Consider the following 23071-nt stretch of genomic DNA (forward strand, 5'->3'; position numbering starts at 1 on the left):
ATTCCCCAAGGACTCAACAAGGAGTCATTTACCCTGAGGGCAAGCTATAGCATCTGTCTGCTCTCCATCTTAGCCACCTCTCCTGCACTCTTACTTGTTCTCCTCTGTTTTACCTCTACTCTTATAGACAAAAGGTAAGGGAAATATAGATGGAAAGAGAGAGAGAGGGGGGGGGGGGGGGCGGCAGCACTGAGCCAAATAATCAGCAATGGCAGTTTCCACGGCAACCTAAAACTTCCCATGACAGATTGCCAGCTCAGCAGAAGTGCTGCATACAGGATGATGTCTAATAGCCTCCATGTAATCCGGTTGACCTAAACAAATATAGCAGCTGGTAGACTCACAGCTTAAAAAAAGGAAAACGGTGTTTGTACATTATCATCTCAAGTGTAGGTGTCACTTCTCAGGTATCAGTCGGAAGCAGTACGTAGAACAAGATCTTTTTATATTAAAGTAGTCTGTGTGATGTGTTGAGTATAGAAATAAAGCTTCATTGCTCTAATAAGGAGATTGGCTGCACCTGCACACTGCTAGCCCATCAGACAGGAGACACGACCAAAGTGTTCAACACCAGAAGTGCTAGCTGGGCTCTTTGTCATCAGGCCCATTGATCCATGAATACCCAAATATTGGTAACAATGAGGTAGGCACCATGGCCCCTGATCATGTGATGGTTTATCAGATAAACCATTCATTTTTCCTGTTGGTTGTTTTCTGTACTCTGGCTTTGTAATATTCTTAGAGGCTGCCTTTCAATTGAATTCCTTTTTCTCTCCTCTGCACTGATTTACATTTGTCAGTCTTCTTCCCTCTGCCATTTACCAGCCTCTGATGTCAGTGCTGCTGCTGCCCATGATGTTGTGTAAGCAGTTTCAGGGGTAAGCAAAGTGTTTATCTGTGAGTTTTAGCCTGTTGATTCATAATAATGCTGCTGCTCTTTAACAAACATGCACATTAATGCACAAACATATATTCAGCGGGAAATTTAGATATCAGATAATGTTTTCAACTATTCTAGATTTAAATACACTTGACACATTACACTTGTTTAAAATACTGTTATCCATTTGTCTGTGCACTATATTATATATATATATATTTCTATTTTCTGCACTGCATTGATTGTTTAATGTTGTGCACTATCCACTATGTCAAATCCCTATTATGTGCAACATACTCTCGCAAATAAACAGTTCTGATTCTGATTCAATCAAAATTCAACACAGGACTCAAAGATATGAAACACGTACCAATGTATCTACTATGCAAACTCGCTATACTTATATTACAATGTATTAATCTATGCAGTGGGTGAACAAAATAACAATCTAGCTGTCATTTATGTTAGCAAAGCTGTGAAAATGCTCATCAACCCTGCTCTATGCCGATTCGACAAATGTTTGCTAATAATACTGATCACACGCACCAGTACGCCAGAGAGGTGTGCCACTAGCTGCCACATGTGAAATTATGCATATCCTATCTGAATACCACACACAATACTGCAACAGGGCCCCGACTGTACATGCAAGAATTGTCAGACAAAACAAGTAAAAATGGCAATAAAACAATTTATTCCATAAAAGATGACACACATAAATTATTCCGATCTATTCACATGATGATATTAAGCCCAACCCGTTTTGGCCAAAGTTATACAAACGACCTGGGTGCTTCCGTTTTGACAGGTCACTCGCAGAAGCAAAGACTCGGTCTTAGATCACATCATTTGTACAGAAGGACTGTCTTTTGAGTTTATTTCTGTCTCTTCTCTGGCTCCAAAAAGCCTTGCTCGCCATCACCATGGAAACAGGGAAAGCCCCACATGTTGCCAAGGGAACCAGAGTGAAAATATGTTTTGTTTTTTTTTTCCTGACAAAAGTATGAGAGAGCTTTTCTGCAATGCTGCAGAAACGTGGGTGTGTGTGTGTGTGTGTGTGTATTCCCGGTGGTCCCATTAGATTGGGAAAGCTCAGATTTGGCTGCGTCTGCAGGACCGATGGCTTCACTTGGCCATGTCCCCGGCCACGGCCTTCCCCATTTTATCCTTCAGGTACGCCAACTTCTGCCAATCTGTCTTCAGCTCCAGCCACTCATAATACGGCACCTGAAAGAGGACAAAAATGATAGATTTGAAAACCTTTTGAGAGCTACTGAGCGAGTACCTTCTCATTGTCAGTGAGTGCTTAAGAGAACGCACTTTTAGAACTAGTTTGATAGTCACATATTTACAGACACATTTAGGACAACATGCTGGTTTTTAGTCTCGGGTACATGTGGTCGCCCTGTTAACAAATCCTGCAGCACCGCCTGAGAGGCAAGTGATGCTACTATTGGCAAAGGAGGGTGTCCTAGATGACAGAGAGAGCACCTGCATTGGCCTAGATGAGACAGAGCTGCAGCAGCAGCAGCTCTATTTATACCACGGACTGCAGCGGAGCCCACCTGACTTCTTGCTCTACCAAAGTACTGGCTCCATTGTTTGCATGGCCCGAGACCGTCAGATACAGCAGTGCTGCTTCTTTGCAATATTTCCCACTATCACAGCGAACACACCAGGAAATTCCCTATGCAATTAATGAGTGTGTCATGACTATGGATCTGAAGAACAAGTAGCTCAGCACACCTTATCCACAGGAATAGACTAAATAACTTGTTCACCGTTAAATAATACCTTTTACTTTGAAGTAACTAGACGCTGGCTACAAACACTGCCACAAAGATGGGTTATCCCATTTTCCTGCCTCTACCTACCTCCACTGTGATGAAACCAGCCAACTGGAGATGTCGCTTCATCATGGCGAACCGTCCCAGAAGGTCTTTACTCTTTGAGCCAAAGTTTGGAAATTCCAAAGCCAAGAAAGCAAGCCTGAAAACAGATGAATGGAGCAAGGAGAGGGAAACAAAAAATAACTTTAGACAGCTAGAGCAAACGATGCAACAGTTAAAAAGGGAGAAAATCAAAAATAAATCTTTAACAACCCAAGGCTAGAGGATTCCCCTCTGACTCACCGATGTGCCCCTACAGGTAAAGCCTGGTCTCCTCCTCCACTGGGAAGGTGAGAGGCACTCAGCATCAACATATCAACTGGTTTGTTGTCACAATCAACCACCAGCTCACCATCTGATTGGAGAAAGGTATGTCAGCTGTTAAATAGCTCTCAGAATGAATGACACTCCTTCACCTTTACACAGAATGTGGTAAATGTTACTTTCAGTGTAAAAGTCTTGTAAAGGACCTGACAGCATGACAAAGTGCATCCTATACGGGCTACTCTTACCAATAGTCCATCCATAAACTGTGTCAACCCCAGTGCGAAGGGCCTCTGTCCTCGCACCCACCAAACTCTGTAAACCCCCTCTCAGACTGCTCTGCAGGGGGGAGAGGGGGGAGCTCTTGACCGGTACAGACAGGGCCTTCAGGGAGGATGGAGTATCTGAGGAACCCGGGTGCTCCAAGTGGAGAGTAGCAGCAATGTGGAGGAGCTTCAGCTGATAATTCTCCACTCGAGCTGGACTGCCCTCTACAGACAGAAATAGAATCCACATACATCAAATATTTTCAAAACCCCCTTCAAGAAAGTTGTAGTAATCAATGCTCTGCTTCGGATCTGTGAGACAGCGGGATTTATGTCCCCGTCTAAACAGAAATGTGTTGGTGCAGCACTGCCATCTACTGAGCCAGAGTGGGATTTTTAACTATGCGTAACTGTATTAATACAAAGTCTGTTTCTGCATATTTATGAATTCCCTATTTGTCGAGAACAGGAAAGGTACAGAAGAAGAAGAATGAACGCCCACAGCTATGCGTCTTACCCGACAGTTTGGTAACGTGATTCTGTTGTGTGAGCGGGAGGAGGTACTGGGGCTTGGCCTGCTGCAGCACACACAAAGCCCAAACCACATCTGTCTGCAAGTAGGGCTCCAGGCCAGAGAGAGAGCCCTCCAGCACAGAGTGAACCTTTACACAGAATGGCACATATCAATAAAAAGGGTGGGAAGTAGAAGCAACCATGTGCAGTCAACAGACGAGCCTTTAATATTATTAGTACCTTGCTAAATAACTCTTCTCCTTTGCTGGGCTGGAAGTTCAGTCTGGCAAAAGTCATGAGCAGATTACAAAGCTGGAGGGTGCTGTACTGCTTACCGTTTGCAGTGAAGTGCTGGTGAAGAAATGTACGGAGAGTATTACACAGCGAGCGAGAAAAGATGCATTCAAATACTTCGTTAATTAGAGATTGAGCACTTTTCAAAATGAACTGAGTTGGAGTTAATGACTAACTAATGACTGACCTCAGCAAAGGCCTCAAAGAGAGGGACGTGGAGCCATTTGAGGAAGCCCAGGGATTTAGCACAGCGTGTGACATCGGCAGAGCCGAGCTCAGTCACTCTGGGTAACAACTCGGAGGCCATTCGCTGAAATACCTGAGAATGGTGGAAATTCAACTTCCCTATGGAGGAGCAAGGACAAAGTTGGGACTGTTAGCATTATACAATTTGTTACTGAGCAGAACGCAAAAGAAAGACTTCAGCTATTCCTTAAAACATCTTTAAGGAATAACCCAAACCCAAAAAAATGACAGAGGGGCCAATAAAGACGTGGATATACACTATTAATTTGGTTCATGCATTCCTTCTGTGTTAGTGAATATGTAACGATCGGTGTTATTACCGTATGCAAAAGCCATGTCCAGTATGAGCGGAGTGGTGAACTCTGACGAGGACTTCTGGAGAAGGTGGTAGGACAAAGCTCTGAGCAGCGGCACAGATCTGCGGCTCTGAGCTGCCAGAGAAGTGCAGACTTTGCGGATCTCCTCTGCTGAGAAGCCCTCTGCGAGCTCCAAAGCCTGCAATACAGACAGAGAGTATTGCACTGTGGTTTGGGATTATGGGCTAATTGACCTCCGGCCGCATGATCCAATAGGTATAGGGTAGACTCATGTTGTTCATAGGTGTACAACTCTTTTACGTGCTCATTTTCCAAGACAGTGATCACTGTTTTCACCAAGTAAATGCCATTATATTTTTCCCTATATGCTTACATTTTATACCATTAAACGCACATGTGATATATGCTTTCAATGACCTTATAACATTACCTTCCAGTTCCTTTTCCAGGGGAAAATACTTCCAAGCTTTTAGAGACAGCAATTAATATTCTGTTTCCTACCAACCTGGTCTAGTGATGTGTATACAGTGAAGTTAAGGCGCGGTTAACTTGTTTAGCTGAGCAAAAAAAACATTTTGTTGAATGGTGGCGGATGTTTTGAACTTTGATACCTTGTCTTCGAGACGGTCTATCAAGGTGGGCGACATGCGTTGTCCATTGGATATCAACGCACTGACAGTTTTAGCATCGGCAATTTCAGTCCAACGCAGTTCCAGCTGTTTTAATGCAGCATTCACGATAGCCACATCCTGCTGTCCTTTCCTGCCTGCTCCCCAATCTGCCAGGTAGCCCAACTGCTTGTAGGTCAGCCGGCGGACACGCCACAGGACCTCAGTCTGGACAGAATTGAGTGCTGAATTAGTGGAGGGCACACCCATCATCCAGAAAGCTCGCAAGACAGACACCAGATTGCCATTCCACACTGCAGACACCTGGAAGAAAAGCACACGCAGAAATGAGTAATCAATCTGCACAGGCAAGCACAAGGGTTGTCGGTTACCGTACATAATAATAACGCCAGTCCAGCTCAGTGTGTGAAGCCCTTACCTGCCGAGATACTGTATCCATCATATCCAGTAGCCTTGAATCGCTCATCCGTTCTGCTTTTTGTTCCTTAAACTTGCCCTTGGTCTTCAGCACCAACAGAGTCCACTTCATCAGGGAATTAGCAGCTTGATTACCATTCTGTCCATGCTCTGCCCAGGCCAACAGGATGTCCTCTGGCACTACTGCCTTTTCCAACAACTCATCCAGCTGGGTCCGCGTAGGCGTGCCCGGATAGTGGTCTTCCTTGTCAATTGTCCTTCCCTCGCACATGAACCTTTCTGTAACCCGTGGCCAGCCCTGAGCCCTCTTCATCTCTGCAGGCCCGGCCACAGGCGGAGGCAGGCGGGCAGCAGCAGCAGCCGGCGTCTTGGAGGAGGAGGCCCTGCAGAGTAGACGGGCATGTCTGCCCAAAAGGCGGCTGGCCATTGGGTCTGAGAGACAAGACGGTGGCCACCGAGAAGAAAGGAGAGAGCGAGAGAGGGTTTCTCACAATTCAGCAGCTGGCGTCACCATCTTACACCGAACCTAAGGGGCAACAAGTGTGGTTATAAGGACAGGTTACCCGGTTAAAAGGTTATCTCAACAATCAGCTGATCCTTTACATAATTACATACTGTTCATGTTCACCGAGCCATCTTTCACTGGCCAGTTTTTATCAAGCGCTCGGGTAGTGTAATGTTACCAACGAGGGAAGTTGTGTAACCCAGAACGGTTCACAATGGCAATAATGTACCGAGGTTGATTAATTATGTCTGTTGCTGCTACTTCCATTGCAATGGCATCCCTCGCGTTAAAGTGTGACGTTAACGGAAGCTGCAGTCTGAGAGTGGACGTTTCTTCTGTCATGTAATCCTGACCTTGTCGCTAAAAGGAAGACACTCTGAAACACCGCTGACCGGCAGCGCTTCGGTTCGTCCCCCCTCGTGAAGCTGAGCGACATTAGCAGAGGCGGACTAAAGACAGAAGCTCATAGCACCATCAGCTATCATATGAATGCACGACTTACCTGTAATTAACGATAACTTTGGTCAAAGCTGTTCACATGGAGCTATCTGTCAGTAGTAGTCGCAGGAAAATGACGTCGTGGGGCGGTGTCACGTGACTCTGCTGTAATTGGCTAGAAACGTTCGACTTCATTCATTGTTTATAATTTAAAGGTTTAGACTGCTGGTCGGACAAAACAAACATTATGAAGGTGTCACTCTGGGCTCTGGGTCATTTTTACAAACCAGTTAATACCAGTTAATAGTTCAAAATGAGCTCAGCTGGAACAGTGAAATCCTGTTTTTAAATTAACACATCAGTAATAACAATAATCTAATGATAGAATACAGTCATTCCCAAAGTCTAGGTCGGGACCCATGAGATTTTATTCGGGTCGACAAATAAAATAGTTTCTTCAATAGTCTTTTATTTAACATTAATATATGCAGTTCACCTTTGAGCCACATGAGGGAGCCTGAATGTTGGTGTTGTTGTGATAATTGCAGTCGATTTATAACATTGAATCTAAAATGAAAGGCTAGCGTACATTCTGTCTATTTAATTAATGGGAGAAAATTAAAAGAACAAGATTTATTCTCACTTATAAAATATGAAAACGTATTCGTCTTTTAAATGGCTGGTCGATAGTGGTGTAACGGACCGTTGTCGATCCGTGCGGTTCGGCTCGCATGTGAACCACGGATTAATTACACAGTTTAACGTTAACCATCACAGTGTGAAATTAAGTGTCACTGACGACAAGTAGAAATATGCAATCTGGACATCACTATTCATGCTTATGTAATGTAACATTAGATAGTTTTAGGGAGGTAGCTTAATGTTAAATGGCAAAAAAATGCTGTTTAGTTTTTGGTCTAAATAATTGAAGAATTTGCACCATGAACACTTTAATGTGTCAAGCTCCAGAAATGCTTGATCCTGGATTTCCCTTAATGCAACTCAAGAACTTCTTTCTTTATGCCTTCCTTAAGATTTATTTAGTGCTGCATTGACACAATGACACCTTCAAGTTTAAACTGGAACAGATTCAGCTTTTTTTGTAATCTGAGTGAGCCTACCCTTTAATTTCTCTCCAGAAAGCAGGAAGTGTGTATGTGTGTGTTACCTGTCTTTCACTTTTTTGTTACCCCATCATCCCATCTTATGTTCTCTCCCTCCTCACTTGTACCCCAAGTCATGTTTAATTAGAGCTGATAAAATTAGGCAGATAACATTGCTTTGATTACACAGCCACTGTCACTCTACAGTAAAAAAAACAATATTGACTCTATTAAACACAACTTATCTTACCTGGCTCTTATTTACCCAGCATGCAACATGCTCTGGGCAAAACAGTTAAGGGACAGGGTGACCCTTACTAGTTCTACTTACTTCTCTTCATTACAGGATAGTACAATATTATAGCATTCAAAAGAATGTATTTTTAAATAGGAGTTGTGTTGCCATTTTGCGGAGGGATTTATCTTAATGTCTAGTATTATAAACTTATTTAGTACACAATATCTATCTCTATTTGCATCTGTCTACAATAGTGTGCCTGTTTTAACCTCTACATGTGTAATGATTCGTTGACAGAGGTTCTTGGTATTTAGAGAGCACGGTAGAGAGGCCTGCTGACGCATATCTGATATAATGACCCTCAGCCAGGCACAGGTTAGTGCTGGGCTTTAATCTAAATAACAGCAAAACTCAGAATTTAGTTAAGGTGCACACACGTGGGAGTGTAATAATCCAATGTGGTGGACAGAAGTAGTGTCTGGTCATCAGAGTAAACATACAGCCAGTTACTGTACCACTTAGCCAGCAGGCGGTGGAGGAAAAAACAACCGCAGTGGACATACTGACACCATTGGCATGCTCACACCATTGACTTGCCTCTATGGTTGATGCTACCTATTACTGCTGATGAGCTGGAATTGGCATCAGGTGTGATTGCAGATTAACTTGAGCTACCGGCTATTTTCTGCCCCATGTTCTCTCCCTTTGTATTTGGTTCTGTGGCGTTCCAGGGCATCACTGACTGTCTGCCCTGGTGGTGGCCCAGCTGTCAGTCTGTCGATTGTGCGCGCTGATTTGGTCTCTTGTCTTAGTACATGAAAGATGGCAAATTTCCCCCCTACTAGTAAAGCCAGTGATTCACAGTTAGGCAAATGCTTACTATATCAAGGCAATTTTTACTTCCAGAGTGACTTAATGGCGAATAGTCCCCTGGGAGGCTCGTGTATGAGGAATAGCAGTTGTTTAGTGCAGCATTCATTGTAAATTGATGCAGTTTAATGTTGGGCATACTGGTAGGAATGACATTGGTCTGTGTTAACCTTCACTGTTCCTTTCTTCTATACTTCAATCAGTTTATCAGGAAAATAAACATGCAGAGGGTAGATAAGAGATACCAGCATAGCTTGATATGAGTGTATTCGTGTATGTGTGTGTGTGTTGTGTGTGACCTGTGTAGGGGTGACATTGTTGCTACTTGAGGTACAATTTTACGCAGGTAGTCGTCTTGAAGTGCGTGTTTAAACATATATGTGTGTTTGTGTCCAAAGGTGTTTGTGCGCATGTGCCTATAAAAAAGGGGAGTTGTCATTTATAAAAGGCTTTTCCAGAATATCATTTCTTTTTCGGACCATTGTGTGTGTGTGAGTGGGTGAGAGAGAGAAACAGGGTGTGTGTTTAGGACTGGACCCTAGCTGACTGCCAAAATTCCCGGGGCCAAGAAGAAGGATCGAATGGTCTGGACCTCCATTGATTTAGGAGAGCAGTCCCCTAACACACCTGCAGCCATGACTAAAAAGGTATGCCACCCTGAAGATTAGCTGATAACCAATTATTGGTCGGGCATTTAGGTAGACTGGATCTTACTTTACTAATCATTTTCAAAACTTATTTACGTATAGTTTTGTTGAAGTTATTCTTTCAATCACAAAGGTCATTTAGTTGATGTTGGTGAATCACTCGCTAAATAATACAATTGTGTATGCATGTAAACACTTTGCCAATCACTATCTGCCTGTAGGACACATACGACATGTTTGAGATGAACGGAGATATGGACAAGAAGAAGAAGAAAAAGATGAATAAGAAGGAGAAACTGGAGGGCATGAAGAAAGAAATGGATATAGTAAGTAAAGACAGAAGCCTCGGGGCTTCACAGTAGTGAGAATATTTAGTGATGAACTCTCTGTCCATTTGCATCAAGTTACAACCAACCAGCTATGAATAAATCACCTTGATTGACTCTTATCTACCCTCTAAACGTTTTGGTTGCTCTGAATAAATATTGCGATATGTCTCCTACAGGACGACCATGAGATTACAATTAAAGAACTAGAATTGAGGTACAACACTAGTGTTACGAAGGTAAGACGTTCCTACCTAATGACTTTCTTTCTTTAATGTTTGTCTTTTGTTGGTGTTTTGTAATATTTTCCACTTCATTTTTTATTCACTTACTTCCTTTTCTCTTCAACCATATCCAACATCCCCCTCTGTGTAGGCCCGTTAGGTTCAAAGACAATGATGTTTCCAAGCTCCCATTTTTTGTGGTTTGTAGTTTCTTTAACCAACCAAACTCATCAGTCGAATCTGTTTTTCTGATTTCCATTCACAGGGTTTGACCTCCACCTTTGCCGCTCAAGTCTTGGAGAGAGACGGTCCTAATGAACTGAAGCCTCCCAAAGGAACTCCAGAGTATGTGAAGTTTGCCAGGCAGCTGGCCGGAGGGCTGCAGTGTCTGATGTGGGTCGCAGCTTGCATCTGCTTTATCGCCTTTGGAATTGAGCTTGCGAGAGGGAACGTCACCAGCTTTGACAACGTATGTTATATTTCCATTTAAAGTTTTTCTCCTTTAGTGCCCTGTGGAAAAAAAAACGAAAGAATGTATTTTTGTCTTATGTGGATTGCTTTGAGTCGGAGGGATTAGAGAGGGTCGGAGACAATAAGGAAAAAGAATGGGGGGGACAGCAACAGTCATTGCTAGCTACCTGTTTTTATGGTAATATTTCCTTTCTCACTCCAGCTGTACTTGGCCATCACTCTCATTGCTGTCGTTGTGGTAACTGGTTGCTTTGGTTACTACCAAGAATTTAAGAGTACCAACATCATTGCCAGCTTTAAGAATCTGGTTCCTCAGGTAAGTCGCACATAACCAATTAATAATGTGCAACTCCATGTCTGCACATTGTTTGAATTTAATATCAATTGCTTGTGTGTCTTATCACTTTTCCTCTTTTTCTTTTCTTTCACACTTGTGCTTTCCTCTCTCACTCTGTGTCTTTCTCCATGTGTTTATCTCCTTTTATCTTTGCTAATTTACTCCTGACATCCCAAAATAGCAAGCCATTGTGATCCGTGATGGCCAGAAGAACCAGATCAACGCCTGCCAGTTGGTGGTGGGGGATTTGGTGGAGATCAAAGGAGGAGACAGAGTCCCTGCTGACATTCGCATCATCACTAGTCAGGCCTGTAAGGTAGATCACACGCATACAGTATACTATACGGAATAACATTCACATGGATTAATGATACATGTCTTGATGCTAGCTCAGACTTTATTGGGTTCACGTGAATCAGTGTTTACATTTTGCCGAAGTTGTTTTGCCAGTAATTAAAATACCAGTTTCAACCCTTTAATTATAGCGTATTAAGTAGGCCGGCCAGTGTAATATAGTAAGTATTTACATGGGTATTTTACAAGAAATGAGGCCAGTTGGGGTAATGCTTTTGAATAGCCAGAAGACAGAGAAAGACTAAATCACTCTTGTGAATTGGGCCATATTTCTTGGGCCATTCCTACCCCATTTTATCATGTGGACATGTAATGATCTATTTGGGAATATACTTTGTGTGACAGGTGGACAACTCGTCTTTGACAGGCGAGTCTGAACCGCAATCCAGGAATCCAGAATGTACTCATGAGAATCCACTGGAGACAAAAAACGTTGCTTTCTTCTCTACAACTTGTCTGGAAGGTACTGTAAGCAGTACATACTCTATATGCATATACAAACCCTGGACTAGATATGATCTATTTCGTCATTTATTTAAGTATTTTTTTAGTTTGTAAACTTAAAGAATAACCTCTCCTTTCCAGGTGTAGCTACTGGCATGATCATTAGCACTGGTGACCGTACCATCATTGGTCGCATTGCCACCTTGGCGAGTGGCGTCGGCAACGAAAAGACACCCATTGCCATAGAAATCGAACATTTTGTTGACATCATTGCCGGTCTCGCAATCTTTTTCGGGTTTACCTTCTTTGTGGTTGCCATGTTCATCGGATATGCCTTCCTGGAAGCCATGATCTTCTTCATGGCTATTGTGGTGGCTTATGTGCCAGAGGGGCTACTTGCTACAGTTACTGTGAGTCACCTTAACAAATGCAAATTTCTCATACCATTGTTGTATGTTGTCTTGTTTCCATTATGGCTAGCATCTGGACCGTATAAATGCTCATTTCTGAATGATGGCACCCGTGCAAAATCACAGCCTGTGTATTAGTGAATACATGCAAAATGGTTCATCATATTTGCTGTAGGTTCTGTATTAACCTGTCAATCTGTAACGGCCTTTCTGTCTTTGTTAACAGGTTTGTCTGTCTCTGACTGCTAAACGACTTGCCAGGAAGAACTGCGTTGTGAAGAACCTGGAAGCTGTGGAGACATTAGGTTTGTTTGCCAGACATATCCTGTTCCTGACAGCTTTGTTGACTTCAGGGACATTACGATGTACAGATTTGAGATGAAGTTATTACAGCATGCATGTATGTACAGTGTACATGTGTAACCCTTAAAACTGTGTGTGTTCAGGCTCCACTTCAGTGATCTGTTCTGATAAGACGGGTACCCTGACCCAGAACAGGATGACTGTAGCTCACCTTTGGTTCGACAACCACATCCACGCTGCTGATACCACCGAAGATCAATCAGGTAGACACATGAATAAAAGTTTGTTATTGTTCCAAGCATTTCCTTTTGAAATGAATCAATACTGTTATCGTGAGCAATGGTAAAATGTCGATATAATATAGGTGGATTAACGTTATTTTACATTTGAGTAATCTTTTAGTATGATGATGTGTGTTATGCAGGGCAGAGTTTTGACCAGTCATCAGAAACATGGCGTTCACTGGCGAGGGTGGCTACCCTGTGCAACAGAGCTACATTCAGACCTGATCAAGAAGGTGTACCTATTCCTAAGGTACACGTTTAGTTTAAGACATTTGTTGTCAACATCCATGTGAGCTGACAAAATGCAACATCTTGCTCTCTAGCTTAATATTATATATTTTGCCTACAGTGTTTTTTTTGGTTGAGAGAAGCTGGTTCCCCCCTCCAATTTATTCTAAGAAAAGATGTGTTCCTCTTGTCTCCTTGTGTCTCACACAGAGGCTCGTGGTAGGAGATGCATCAGAGACTGCTCTGCTGAAGTTCACCGAGCTCACTGTAGGGAACATCATGGATTACCGTAATCGCTTCAAAAAAGCGGTGGAAGTGCCCTTCAACTCCACCAACAAGTTCCAGGTGAGTGTGGGGCTTTGTATCATCCTTGATCAATTACATTATAAACCAGAAGATTAGTGTGCAAAAGATTTTTTTATATTTAATAATGTTATCCTAATGTACTATAATCCTGGGATTTACGGTGGATCTCGGCGCCCTGATTAATTTTTATTTAGCTTCTACCAACCATTGATCTCTCTCTCCAGGTATCTATCCATGAACTGGAGGATCCTCTTGACCTACGCTACCTGTTGGTGATGAAGGGAGCACCAGAACGTATCTTGGAGCGCTGCTCCACCATTTTGATAAAAGGCCAGGAGCTGCCTCTTGATGAACAGTGGAGTGAAGCCTTTCAGACAGCTTATATGGACCTGGGAGGACTGGGAGAGAGAGTACTGGGTGAGGGAGTACTTCTGATGACCCATATTTGACCTAATCATGTGGCTTGCTGTATTGAAAATGGGTTTTCCCAAAAGCAAATGATTTTGTGTGGCTTGTAAAACTCCAAAGCCTTTGTCACTTAATACACAATCAGTATAATTTCTACAATTTAGTTTTGTAGCTATCTCTTTTGATATACAATAGGAACTGTATATTAGTTGTGCTGTTCCTTTTTCCCCTGCTAGGTTTCTGTCATCTCTATCTGAATGAGAAGGAATTTCCTCGTGGCTCTCAATTCGACCCTGATGAGATGAATTTCCCCACGTCAGCATTGTGCTTTGCTGGTCTCATCTCAATGATTGACCCCCCAAGAGCCACTGTACCTGATGCAGTGATGAAATGTCGTACTGCTGGCATCAGGGTGTGTTCACATTGCCCCACATACACGTTAACAGCTTGTTTGGGCTAGTTTAGTTTTTTTAATATGTGCAAGAGACTGCATTTTCACCCTGTGTGTGTGTGTGTGTGTGTGTGTGTGTGTGTGTGTGTGTGTGTGTGTGTGTGTGTGTGTGTGTGTGTGCGTGTGTATGCATATGTACAATCCCTCTTCAGGTTGTCATGGTGACGGGGGACCATCCAATTACAGCAAGGGCAATAGCAGCTAACGTTGGTATCATCTCAGAAGGCAGTGAAACAGTGGAAGACATTGCAGAGAGGAAGCGTATTCCTGTTGAACAAGTCAACAAGAGGTATCGGCACAACTGCTGTCGACACTTTGATCAATGCTCATCCCCGTGACATATCAAGGAACAATCCATTGCAGTATAATGTTTATTTCTTACTGTGTGACTACAACACATAACTACAGAATCTACAGAATCCTACATCATCATATTTTCACTGGACTGCAGCGTCTGAATGCGTGCATGTTCCTTTGTCTATTTTTTTTATGTAACTCTGTCTGTCACTGTGTTGTCTGTGTGCAGGGACGCCCGTGCTTGTGTGATCAGTGGTGGTCAGCTGAAAGACATGAGCAGTGACGAGCTGGATGACGCACTGCGAAACCATCCTGAGATGGTGTTTGCAAGAACATCTCCTCAGCAGAAACTGATTATTGTGGAGAGTTGTCAACGTCTAGTAAATACGCACAAAAACACACACACACACATGCAATATGTGTCCAAATCATGTTTCCTATGCATATAATATCAAGCACATCAAGGGTAGACATTATAAAGCTAATATGGTCCCCTGGGAGAGATTGGTTTGCATGTATTCATATCCAGCGTGCATGATCAGACTACATTTTCAGGCTTGTGTCAGATGTTGTCATGTTTCATCCCACCCCAGGGCTCTATTGTCGCAGTGACAGGTGATGGTGTCAATGACTCTCCGGCTCTTAAGAAGGCTGACATTGGTATCGCCATGGGGATCGCCGGATCGGACGCTGCCAAGAACGCTGCAGACATGATCCTGTTGGACGACAACTTTGCTTCTATTGTCACTGGAGTGGAGCAGGGTGAGACTGTGTGCTTTGACAAAACAATCTTAACTCAAGGTTCTCGGTCTGGGACATGGCTCAATGGTCATCCGATCATGTGATGGTGTGGTCGTACATGGATGAGATCATAACCTCTGTGTCTGTTCATGGATGTCTGTGTTATTTCAAATATTATCAATGAATCTGAAGTAAAACAGATAAATAGTTAAAGTACTTAATAGATTGCCATAAAGTGCCTGCCCCTCAAACTCAAAAGAGCACTGTATTTAAAGATGTTTACATATTATTCTTATGGTTACTATATGCAATTTAAGAACAAATAAAAGTGAATAGTTTGTATATTTATAGAGTTTATTGAGTTGAGGTGTGTTTGTGTGTGTTTGTAGGCCGTCTTATCTTTGACAACTTGAAGAAGTCTATTGCCTACACACTAACCAAGAACATTCCTGAGCTGACTCCATATCTGATCTACATCACCTGCAGTGTGCCTCTTCCTCTGGGCTGCATCACTATTCTGTTCATCGAACTGGCCACTGACATTGTGAGTAGTTGTCATTAGTACCAGATCAACAAGAGAGCGAATTACTTACCATTACACTGGCTATTGCCTTTTTTTTCCTCCCAAAGATGACAATTGCTCTTCACTATGACCCGTACATTTTGATTTTGAATCACCACACACTCACCTTATCCTTTTATAATGAGTGACTTGGTGACATTAATAGTAAAGCCACTCTTGTATCTTCTTTACAGTACCCCTCTGTCTCTCTGGCTTATGAGAAAGCAGAGAGTGACATCATGCACCTGAAGCCCAGGAACCCTCGTATTCATCGTCTGGTAAACGAAGCCCTGGCTGTGTACTCGTACTTCCAGATAGGTGAGACTGTGTGTGTCTGTGCCGGTGAACAAAACATGCATACTGTATCTATAACTGTATTAAGAGCAGGTATGTTAAACTGAATATTTACTACCAGACACAAAATAGACAAACAATCTATTGCATATCCCACTTACAGACTTAGCTATACACGTCTTCTAATGTTACACTTTTGAACAATACAGCAGATAAGACAATACCTGCAACAAGTGTACGCAGAATCCCTCTGGAGGAGGCTGAGCCACTAATCTTCTGAATTGTGACACAGGGCCATTAAACTAGATATATGCACCGTTACGATAGTGTTGACACTTTTCTCATTTCTTATTCCTCTTGTTTTCAGGAGTCATCCAGTCTTTTGCAGGTTTTACAGATTATTTCGCAGCCATGGCCCAGGAGGGCTGGTTTCCGCTCTATTGTATCGGCCTGCGTTCTCAGTGGGAGGATGTTCATCTTCAAGACCTACAGGACAGCTATGGACAAGAATGGGTTAGTATAGATGTGAGATCCTACCTTTGGAAACATTTCCATTTTTGACAGCATAGTAACCAAATAAGTCCTCCCTTATGTCCTCTGCTTACAGACCTTCAGTCAGAGGTTGTACCAGCAGTATACATGCTACACTGTATTTTTTGTCAGCATAGAGATCTGTCAGATCTCAGATGTGCTGATCAGGAAAACTCGACGTCTCTCAGTGTTCCAGCAAGGCCTCTTCAGGTCAGTGAAGACTCATCCCTAATGTGCATTGCGCGGCATAATTAATTTTAATAGCCAAAGTTAACTTATACACATTTACAGGATTCATTCTGTGCCTGTGTCATGGCAACATTAACAACTCCAAAGCTTTTGCTGCATTCACGTCGTCATATCTTATGCATATTTATTTGATGTTTTCTGTAATATTGTACAATTGTAATATTATAGAAGTGGAGGCTTCAAATAAGTCCAGTTGGCTTTTTGCCTCCTCCTGCACTGTGATATTCATTTATCTCTGTTATGTTTGTTTCTTTTTATTTTATTGTTTGACTTGTGCAAATAAATAAACTAAAACTGTTACAATTGTTAAAACAATCTGCTTGATGATTGATTCTAACTGGGTGTTTTGATCATTTTATTCTGTTTATTTCTGTGCAGGAACAAGGTCCTGGTTTCTGCCATAGTCTTCCAGCTCCTTCTGGGTAATCTGCTTTGTTACTGCCCTGGAATGCCCAATATCTTCAATTTCATGCCTATCAGGTAAAGACTCACAGTGTTGACTCACCATCTGAAATCTAAGCTCAGACTGGATTAGAAAGGATGTTGTGAATTCTGAGAATACAAACTTTAATCAAAACATGAATATGGAGCAGGTAGAAAGTCATTTTCCCACGATAATCATTGTTTTTTTTTTCCATACTTGAGATTAAAAAAAGAGCTGTAGCATTTGATCTAATGTTACATATTGTGCTTTCTCTCCAGAGTCCAGTGGTGGTTCATTCCTGTTCCATATGGTATTTTAATCTTTGTTTATGATGAGATCAGGAAATTAGGAGTCAGAAGATATCCAGGAAGTAAGCAAAGATTCTTTATCCTTCTTTCTAACCTTTAACACCCATTCATCAATCCCCATTAACATATCTACATCTATTCAGTATTCATTAATCCATGGCTTGTAATCTCTCAGGTTGGTGGGATCAGGAATTATACTACTGAGACCAGAGAGGCTCTTTCTGTCGTTCATCCATCCATCTGCATGAAAGCATCACTCATAAACAGAATGCTGCAAACCCAGAAGACCATCCCCAATTCACCAAACATCTACATTACTTTGTGATCTATGTATTTATAGCTTAAATTGTCTTTAAATATTACCATTACATTAATATGCAAGGGTCTGCCTAAATAAGTAAAAAGGTCATAATTACTGAAAGCCACCAACTGATAATTCACACAGATGTATTGTGTTGCAGCTCTTTGACTGTGGCTGCATTGTATTTGTACAAATAAAACATTTTCAGACTGATGATGATTTCAAATCGATAACAAAAGTAGTGCTCCTTTTTTTTTTTTTAATTCTGTATTGATTTGTGTGTGTTTTCTTTGAGGTTGTATCTTTACTCAAGTTAAAGTTGGCGTCAGAACACTTTGAAATTCATAATCGATAAATGGAAACATGTCACGATCATTCAGCAGTCGCCGGTTTCATCGCTTTCTAAAATACACGTTGAAAGAGGAGGCTGCATCTGTCTGGAGGGGACAAAACATAAGCAACCTAGAGCTGCATAGCCTCACACACACAAAACAACAGTACATGATGATACCGGAACATGGAATTTATTATAAATGCTTGATAAAGAAACATGAATAACAATCATTGTATCATTTAAATATCTTACTGTTGTTGACATCCAGACAAAATCAAGTTTTTGAAACAACATACTTAAAGCACAGACTTGACCTTCTTCACATCTTGTGTGTATGTTTGTTTCCAAGAAGAAAAAAAAGACCTCTTCATAGTCCAGGACCCGTGTCAGAAAGCAAATCTTCTTCACACACAGTACAGCATATATTTTGTTTAATAAGGGCTCTCTCTTCCATAAAAGTCTCAAAAAGCTGCGTTTTCCATTTTGTGTCTTGAACCACCAGCAGAAAAACTAAATTACCATTAAAGAATGGCCACAACAGATACTCCACCAAGTGAGAGAACAGAACTTTCCTCTGCACCTCTTTTCAATTTTCAACATTTTGTCCTCTTGTCTCTTCTGAACCTCCCACAGGATGATCTTGTTGTCACAGTCAAATACCCAAAGGGCAAACACTGTATCATGTCTTGTGCATGTACTCACAAGTACCGTTTTGCTACTTCTTCTCTCCTCTTTCTTCGCTTTCTAAATCTCTACTCTACTTTCCAGATGGCGACCTTGCCGTCTCGGCGTGCAGAGCCACTCAGGACGTATCGATCCTCGGCAGAGCAAAGTGTCTGGATGCTGTCTGAATGGGCCTGCAGCTCCTTCGCCACAGTGTGGCTCTCTGCTTCCATCACCAACACCTGACCGTCACACTGACCTCCGATACCGCTCTGGCCTCGACAGCCCACCCAGATCTGAGGGTGGGAGAGGGCATCAAGGAAAGGTAGCAGGGTTTAAGTGATAATTGAAGAGGGGGGGGGTAAAAGAAAGAAGGAAATGTGAAAAGAAGGAAATCCACAACACAGGAACAAAATGGTTACCAAAAAATTCACAACCGTTTAAAAAAATGACAGCTGTCATAGATCGCAGCTCACCTGGTCCTTGACTCGAATCATACAGGTGACTCCTGAAGTGCCTGGCAGGGAGATTCTCTTGGATGGATGTCTGTGGTTGTTAGTGTGCCAGAGACACAACTCCCCTGAGTCTGCACAGCCCGTCCACAACTGACCTCGCTGCAACAAACGGTACAAAAAGCCAAAAGGTGTTTATGCAGACAAACATGTTTGGCAGCCAAATCAATTATAATGAGCTTGTTTCTGCATTTTCAAGTATCGGAAAAAAAAAGGTTGTCTGCAAATACCTGAACCTCTCAGTTTCAGTGGTTGCAGTGACCTGTTCAGTATAACTGAATAGTGCCAGCATTTGCAGGTCTGCATAATTGTTTAATTTCCTAATTGACTGACATACTTGAATTGCTGACTGAGCAGCAAACTGAATGACTAAATCACTACATGGCTGCTAACTTGCTTAATAATTGTTGAGTCACCTCTGGGATGAAGATGAAGCTGCTGAAGCTAGTGGGGATGCTCCGTACGTCATCAGGAAGTGCTATTCTTCTTTGTGGAGTCCCACTCTTTTTCAGTTCCACAATGCAGTCGCCACAACCTGCACATGCACAGACACTTTTCAACAAGCCGTTGTCGTGGTCTTTTCTGCTGATAAGGTGCATTTTGAAAGTAAAGTGTAGACGCTATCGTTCGAGTGCAGGCCTGTTTAGAGAGGGATGCAGGTCTTATAGTCGCCATTTAGTTTACACTATAAAATGAGGATAGCTGCGTTAGCAAAGAAGAAAATGACAAGCCACATTGAAAGACAGAATCGGGTACATTCAGCCAGTGAGCAGCAAAGACGCTTTCAGTGGAGAGCAATAAATGCTACAGGAGTTTGTTATTTGAGTGTTAGTGTGTGAAATAAATGAGCAATAACAGCCGTTTAAGGAGCAGAAAGGGAAGGCAATGTGTGCACTTACAGCACCACAGTGTTCCATCATAGATCTGTATGGAGGAGAGACGGTCACAGCTGAGGTGGAGCGGTTGCTTTACTTTGAGACTGGCCGTGTCCCACTGCAGAATCGTCCCATCACAACTGCAGGAGTATGTCTGCTGACTGGGAAAGGCAGTTTGGGTAAAGCTTTCACTTTTATACTTTTTTAAACTTTGTATTAATGTTTAACTTGATAAAATTGACATCTTAACTAGAGATAATCACGTCTCTACCTGTTGTGTGGATCTCTGGGGTCCACAGTGAGTCCAGTCACTTCATGTCTGTGCTCAGTCAGCTGTTTGTTGCAGGACATGCTGTAAGTGTCAATGATGTAGATTACGGAGTCCTGAGAGCCAATCCACACTTGCTCCTGGACCAATCCCAGCATGCAGTTCTACATAGAAGAAGATGTGACATGGTTTTCACTTTCATACTTCAGCTCCAACCAACGTGAGGCAGACGTTGGTTCCCTCTGGAGCCACAAAAGGCTTTCTACTTCTTTCACATATGCAGACTTTGATGAATTGGTGGAGTTCCTCTTGAAATAAATGTTACTCCTAGCGAGTACAGCATGTCTGCTCTCACCAGCTGCGACGCTCCGACCTGGATGCAGTCCTGCCGCATGGACCAGCTAGTTGCGTCGAATACAACCACTTTGCCCCCACTGAGAGCCACCCACAGCTTTGGGTTCGTCTCACTCTTTGAGCTATTGCTAGTCAGCTGACCTGGAGTAAGCCAGAAAGAGACAACGGGTGAGAGAGCAGTGGACCAGTGAATTGTGAGAGCTGACAGCATGCAGGGTGGTTTAGTGTGCCAGGAAACCACAACCATGAAAATGAGCAACCCCCCCACCCTGTTTTTTTCTGTTTTTCACAGAGTGGGCCGCAGTATTCATAAGTGTCTTCAGTGGCAATTGCAATAAATACATAGAAAGGATACCAAATTGTTTTGATTTAGGGATTTTGATATGAATAAATACCAAATCAATACACACTAAGTCACATCATACGTCAGCTATGGCTATTATTTCTGTAAATTTTGTTTATCTGCTGCATTTAGTTGAACTCAGTTTTGTCTTCAAACCACGCCAGTAGCCTCCAGCGGCTCTTGTTCTCTGTCACAGTCTAGCATTTGTTTACACTCACAGCTATTGTCCCGCCTGCTAATACACAGCACAGCAAGACTAATCAGGTTATGTGGATAGGGTTTAACTAAAGCATCTGCTGCCATATAAACATTTACAAAGAACATGAGAATCTCTCTGCTCATGCAGCGGTTCATTGTGTGAACACTCAGTCATTCAATAACAACGAGGAGACAATGGGGAGACACATTGTGTGAAAGTAGAGCACAAAAAATATGGATATTAATACGGATATTAATCCCACTTTATAAATTGCTCCACATAGTACCTGGTGTGTATAGCAGCACATGTACAGTCTGAGGTTCAGCCAGGTCCAGTGATGGGGTGATCTTGTGTTTTAGAGTCTCGGAGGTAGTTTTAGGCACCATCATGGGCACTGGTCAGAGGAAAGAACAATGTGACAATATGACACAGAAGGTGAATGGAAAAGGGTATAAAGAGAAGCACGGGGCGAGGGAGAGAGAGGGGGAGAGAGAGAGAGAAACAATGAATTAGAGCGAAAAGGAGCAGTTGAATAATCAATTAGTTGCTCTACAGAACATTTTGACTAAGGATTTGACAAAATGATGCTATTTAGAAGCAGCACAAGAGTGAGCCCAGACCTTCATGTTTGATCTTATCAAAGTAAGCCAGCTTTGAGGCAGCAATGATGGACCTCTGTGTCTGTAGGCAGCCCATGACAGCATCCATTAACAGGACGTTGGTCAGAGCCTCAGTCATGTACTGAGGGTCCTAAAGAGACGGAAAATAAACCGTATGTTAAAGAAATGTTAGTATAGTACACTGTCATTAACACAAGGTGGGTAAGAAAAATAACCACATTGAAAATTGACTTATTTAGTCAAAAATGACTGCTGTGGTGGTCATATTAGGTTTTATTTCAATTTGCATCGATTGTCAGCCCATATATAAGTCAGCAGCAGCTAAGCCCACTGGAAGCAATGAGGAGGTCAAATTTACACCAGTCTCCACATATATTCGCTGTTCATTCATTTACTGTAATTCAAGTCACAGGTCAGAGTTCACGTTTGACCTGGGAATCTTCACGGTGGGCCGATGATACAATATTGTCTCGATGGATTGTGGCGTGTTTGACAATGGGGAGTTTATTATTCCAGTGGTGAGCCATCAATCGCTGCTGTACCTTGTGCTCGTCGGCCATCTTGCGTCCGGCCCACATCTCTTTCACCACAAGGTTCCAGAGTTCGGTCTCTGTCTTCAGATTGGCCTCAAACACCTCAACCCTACCAGAGGTCTTGATATGAAGGGAAGGAATACGAACGAGTAGAAAGGAAGCTGATGCAATCTTCACCTCCTGCACAAAGATGGGGAAGTCATTTATTGAAATAGAAGTGCCGCATTATGAATTCAGAATCCAAAGATAACATGATTTTTAGAGAAAGTTAACAACACTTGACCTGTATGTCTCTGAACTTTGTGATTTCCAGGAAGCCCTGCCGTCCAACGGTAAGCAAGATGAGACGTTTCTGAGTCATGGCAATTTTACCGACTCCAAGGGAGGTCTTGACACACGACGACAACTTGTAGACACACTCGCTATAGTCAAGATGGTCTATGACCTCAGAGGGCAAGTTGAAGTCTTGTGCCTCGGCTTCCGTCTCCTTCCAGAAGGTGTAGAAGACTCTGAAGAGTTCAGGGTCAACCTGCTTTGGCTGGCCTGGGACAGAAAGAGAGAGAGAGAGAGAGAGAGAGAGAGAGAGAGAGAGAGAGAGAGA

The 23071-nt window shown here is 42.6% G+C and overlaps 3 protein-coding genes across 7 annotated transcripts in view; 1 reads left to right on the forward strand and 2 right to left on the reverse strand.

The window, feature by feature from the left end:
* Nucleotides 1-1163: 1163 nt before the first annotated feature.
* On the reverse strand, nucleotides 1164-6803 carry tbrg4 (transforming growth factor beta regulator 4). 3 transcript variants are annotated; one of them, XM_031852867.1, is made up of 11 exons: nucleotides 6723-6803; nucleotides 5717-6241; nucleotides 5281-5601; nucleotides 4673-4847; nucleotides 4294-4451; nucleotides 4053-4163; nucleotides 3817-3961; nucleotides 3282-3524; nucleotides 3013-3124; nucleotides 2755-2869; nucleotides 1164-2107 (listed from the first exon to the last, which is right to left on the reverse strand). In XM_031852867.1, the coding sequence occupies exons 2-11, from the start codon at nucleotides 6140-6142 to the stop codon at nucleotides 2006-2008; spliced, it is 1908 nt and encodes a 635-aa protein (XP_031708727.1). In that variant the 5' UTR covers nucleotides 6143-6241; nucleotides 6723-6803; the 3' UTR covers nucleotides 1164-2005. The 3 variants fall into 3 exon arrangements, with proteins under 3 accessions (XP_031708727.1, XP_031708729.1, XP_031708728.1); XM_031852869.1 differs by having other exon boundaries at nucleotides 5717-6147; nucleotides 6723-6761; XM_031852868.1 differs by lacking the exon at nucleotides 6723-6803 and adding an exon at nucleotides 6331-6699.
* A 2508-nt stretch (nucleotides 6804-9311) lies between these two features.
* Nucleotides 9312-17999, forward strand: LOC116386550 (potassium-transporting ATPase alpha chain 1). Its single transcript, XM_031852866.1, has 24 exons — nucleotides 9312-9516; nucleotides 9738-9842; nucleotides 10022-10081; nucleotides 10332-10535; nucleotides 10740-10853; nucleotides 11056-11190; nucleotides 11574-11691; nucleotides 11814-12082; nucleotides 12309-12387; nucleotides 12529-12648; nucleotides 12810-12919; nucleotides 13108-13242; nucleotides 13428-13620; nucleotides 13848-14023; nucleotides 14215-14351; nucleotides 14589-14739; nucleotides 14953-15121; nucleotides 15490-15644; nucleotides 15857-15980; nucleotides 16324-16469; nucleotides 16564-16697; nucleotides 17115-17216; nucleotides 17439-17530; nucleotides 17644-17999. The coding sequence occupies exons 1-24, from the start codon at nucleotides 9451-9453 to the stop codon at nucleotides 17670-17672; spliced, it is 3123 nt and encodes a 1040-aa protein (XP_031708726.1). The 5' UTR covers nucleotides 9312-9450; the 3' UTR covers nucleotides 17673-17999.
* LOC116386549 (DENN domain-containing protein 3-like) overlaps nucleotides 17673-23071 on the reverse strand; it is a 14704-nt gene continuing 9305 nt past the window's right edge. For 2 of the 3 annotated variants that reach the window (XM_031852862.1, XM_031852863.1), the window contains 10 exons: nucleotides 22754-23013; nucleotides 22480-22650; nucleotides 21938-22067; nucleotides 21604-21711; nucleotides 20777-20916; nucleotides 20425-20585; nucleotides 20178-20314; nucleotides 19695-19813; nucleotides 19243-19380; nucleotides 17674-19062 (listed from right to left, as the gene is read on the reverse strand). In XM_031852862.1, coding sequence (XP_031708722.1) covers nucleotides 18856-19062; nucleotides 19243-19380; nucleotides 19695-19813; nucleotides 20178-20314; nucleotides 20425-20585; nucleotides 20777-20916; nucleotides 21604-21711; nucleotides 21938-22067; nucleotides 22480-22650; nucleotides 22754-23013 — 1571 coding nt within the window. In that variant the 3' untranslated portion in view covers nucleotides 17674-18855. Of the gene's footprint in view, nucleotides 19063-19242; nucleotides 19381-19694; nucleotides 19814-20177; nucleotides 20315-20424; nucleotides 20586-20776; nucleotides 20917-21603; nucleotides 21712-21937; nucleotides 22068-22479; nucleotides 22651-22753; nucleotides 23014-23071 lie in introns of all 3 variants that reach the window. The other variant, XM_031852864.1, reaches the window with a different exon arrangement.

The sequence above is a fragment of the Anarrhichthys ocellatus genome, unplaced genomic scaffold, assembly GCF_004355925.1.
Source record: "Anarrhichthys ocellatus isolate YVR2014 unplaced genomic scaffold, GSC_Weel_1.0 scaffold13, whole genome shotgun sequence".
NCBI classification, from domain to species: Eukaryota; Metazoa; Chordata; class Actinopteri; order Perciformes; family Anarhichadidae; genus Anarrhichthys; species Anarrhichthys ocellatus.